The 2,057-nt window shown below is 38.2% G+C and overlaps 1 protein-coding gene across 1 annotated transcript; it reads left to right on the top strand.

Moving 5' to 3' along the window:
• Positions 1-279: 279 nt before the first annotated feature.
• On the top strand, positions 280-1,656 carry LOC110224555. Its single transcript, XM_021010769.1, has one exon. It carries the CDS (start codon positions 305-307, stop codon positions 1,499-1,501), a length of 1,197 nt encoding a protein of 398 aa, XP_020866428.1. The 5' UTR covers positions 280-304; the 3' UTR covers positions 1,502-1,656.
• Positions 1,657-2,057: the final 401 nt, after the last annotated feature.

Here is a 2,057-nt window from a genome sequence, read left to right as displayed (position 1 = left end):
GGTTCGTATGTAAGCTTTTATTAGTAATCTTGATGAAGATTGTTGGAATTCAATTGAACTTGGTTGGGAGGTTCCTAAAGTTATGGATGATGACGGAGTTGTAAGTCTCAAGCCAAGAGGTAAGTGGACTGCTGCAGAGAAAAGACTATCAAGTTGCAATTCTAAGGCTAAGACTGCGATTTACAATGCTATTGATTCAAGCCGCTTTAAGTTGATTTCTCAATGTGCATCAGCTCAAAAAGCATGGAAGACATTAGAGAATATGTTTGAAGGTACTACAAGCGTTAAGAGAACGAAATTGGATATGTTGGCTTCGCAATTTGAGAATCTAAGGATGGAAGAAGAGGAAACTGTGGCTGATTTTAGTGCAAAGTTATGTGACATATCTAATGAATCGTTTGTTCTTGGAAAGGTCTACAAGGACAAAAAGCTAGTGAAGAAGTTGAAGAGATCATTGCCTGCAAAATTTGAGTCAAAGATTTCTGCAGTTGAAGAAGCTCATAATCTAGATGAGATGGCTTTTGATGAGTTTGTTGGGATTCTTCAAGCTTTTGTGTTAAGCAAAGCATATGAAGCTAAAGGAAAGATGAAGAAGGTGGATGAAGTGAAGAAGGAAGTTGACATTGGAGTTGCTCTTAAAGGATCATCAACTGAAGATTCAATGGCTATGTTGTCAAGACAGTTTACTAAATATCTGAAACGAAAGGGAAAAGAGAGGAAGGATAGAATTGATGAAGAGTTGAGAAGTTCATCAAAGAATGTGCAATGTTTTGAATGCAAAGGATATGGACATGTTCGTTCGGAATGCACCAATCTACAAAAGCATAAGAAGAAGGCCATGAATGTTGTCACTAGTGATTCTGAAACTGATTCAGATAAAGAAGAAGAAGATCTGAAGAATTTTGTGGCTTTGACAACTTTCAATTCTAGTTCAGATATAGATTCTGCGTCAGTCTCTGAATTAGTGTCTGCAACAGAGTCTGCATCAGCATCTGCAACAGGGTCTGCATCAGCATCTGCAACAGGACCTGCAATTAAAAGTGAAAACGATGAATGTGATAGTGATGCAGAGAGTGTTGATGATGAAGAATTTGCTGAGAATTATAGAGCCTTATATGAGCATTGGCTTAAAATGGTTGAAGAGAATTCAGTGTTAACTAAGGAGAAACTCAAGTTAGAGGCTAAAGTCATTGAAGTACAGAAATATGTTGTAGAAAAAGAAGAAGAAGCATCACAAGCCAAAGTACAACTTGAAGAAACTCAAAAGAATTTGAGGATGCTTAATAATGGCACAAAGAAGTTGGATCATATTCTGAATATTGGCAAGATTGATAAGTGTGGCCTTGGATTTGAAGGAAAACTTTCAAAATCGGATCCAGTGTTTGTTTATGGTGGAAAAATCACGTCTGGATCAGGAAGTGTGTCAGAAACTCCAACTATGGCAGAGACTACATCCGGTACAAGAACTACTACGAGAACTGGTACAGAGTCTGATACATGAAAAGTTAAAGAACTGCAGAGTGCACCTCGACGAGTTTTTCGACCTGTTTGCCATCATTGTGGTATTGTTGGGCATATTAGGCCAAGGTGTTTCAGATTGTTGAGGGAGAGAAATCGAATGGAGAATGCTTATGATAAGAGATTTCATGGTCCTACATGTTATCATTGTGGAGTTCAAGGGCATATTAAGAGGAATTGTTTCAGATTCATTCGAGAATCCAGTCATGAAGGCTTAAGGCGCAGGAAGATTTGGGTTAGGAAAGATGATTTCTATGGAGGTGGTGAACTAGGCTATCAACTTCGTATTGCAAAGCGGGGAGAATTTTCCAAGTAGTTTTGACCATGTTGTGACTCATTCAGGGGGAGAATGATGATGTGTTTCGAGTTGTTGTTTTGGAGTTAGAACTGATGAGTTCACAAACATAGTCAAAAAGGGGGAGAATGAAGATGTAGCTGCAGTCTGATGAAGTTGTTGAATGAGTTAAGAAGTAATACAAGTTTTTGTCTGATGGAGTTCCTGAATGATTCAAGAAGTAAGTCAAGATGCGACTGTTTTT

This window comes from Arabidopsis lyrata (genome assembly GCF_000004255.2).
Source record: "Arabidopsis lyrata subsp. lyrata unplaced genomic scaffold ARALYscaffold_1, whole genome shotgun sequence".
In the NCBI taxonomy this organism is placed as follows: Eukaryota; Viridiplantae; Streptophyta; class Magnoliopsida; order Brassicales; family Brassicaceae; genus Arabidopsis; species Arabidopsis lyrata.
The sequence above is the reverse complement of the archived record's forward strand: the minus strand, read 5'-3'. Positions and strand labels throughout refer to the sequence as shown.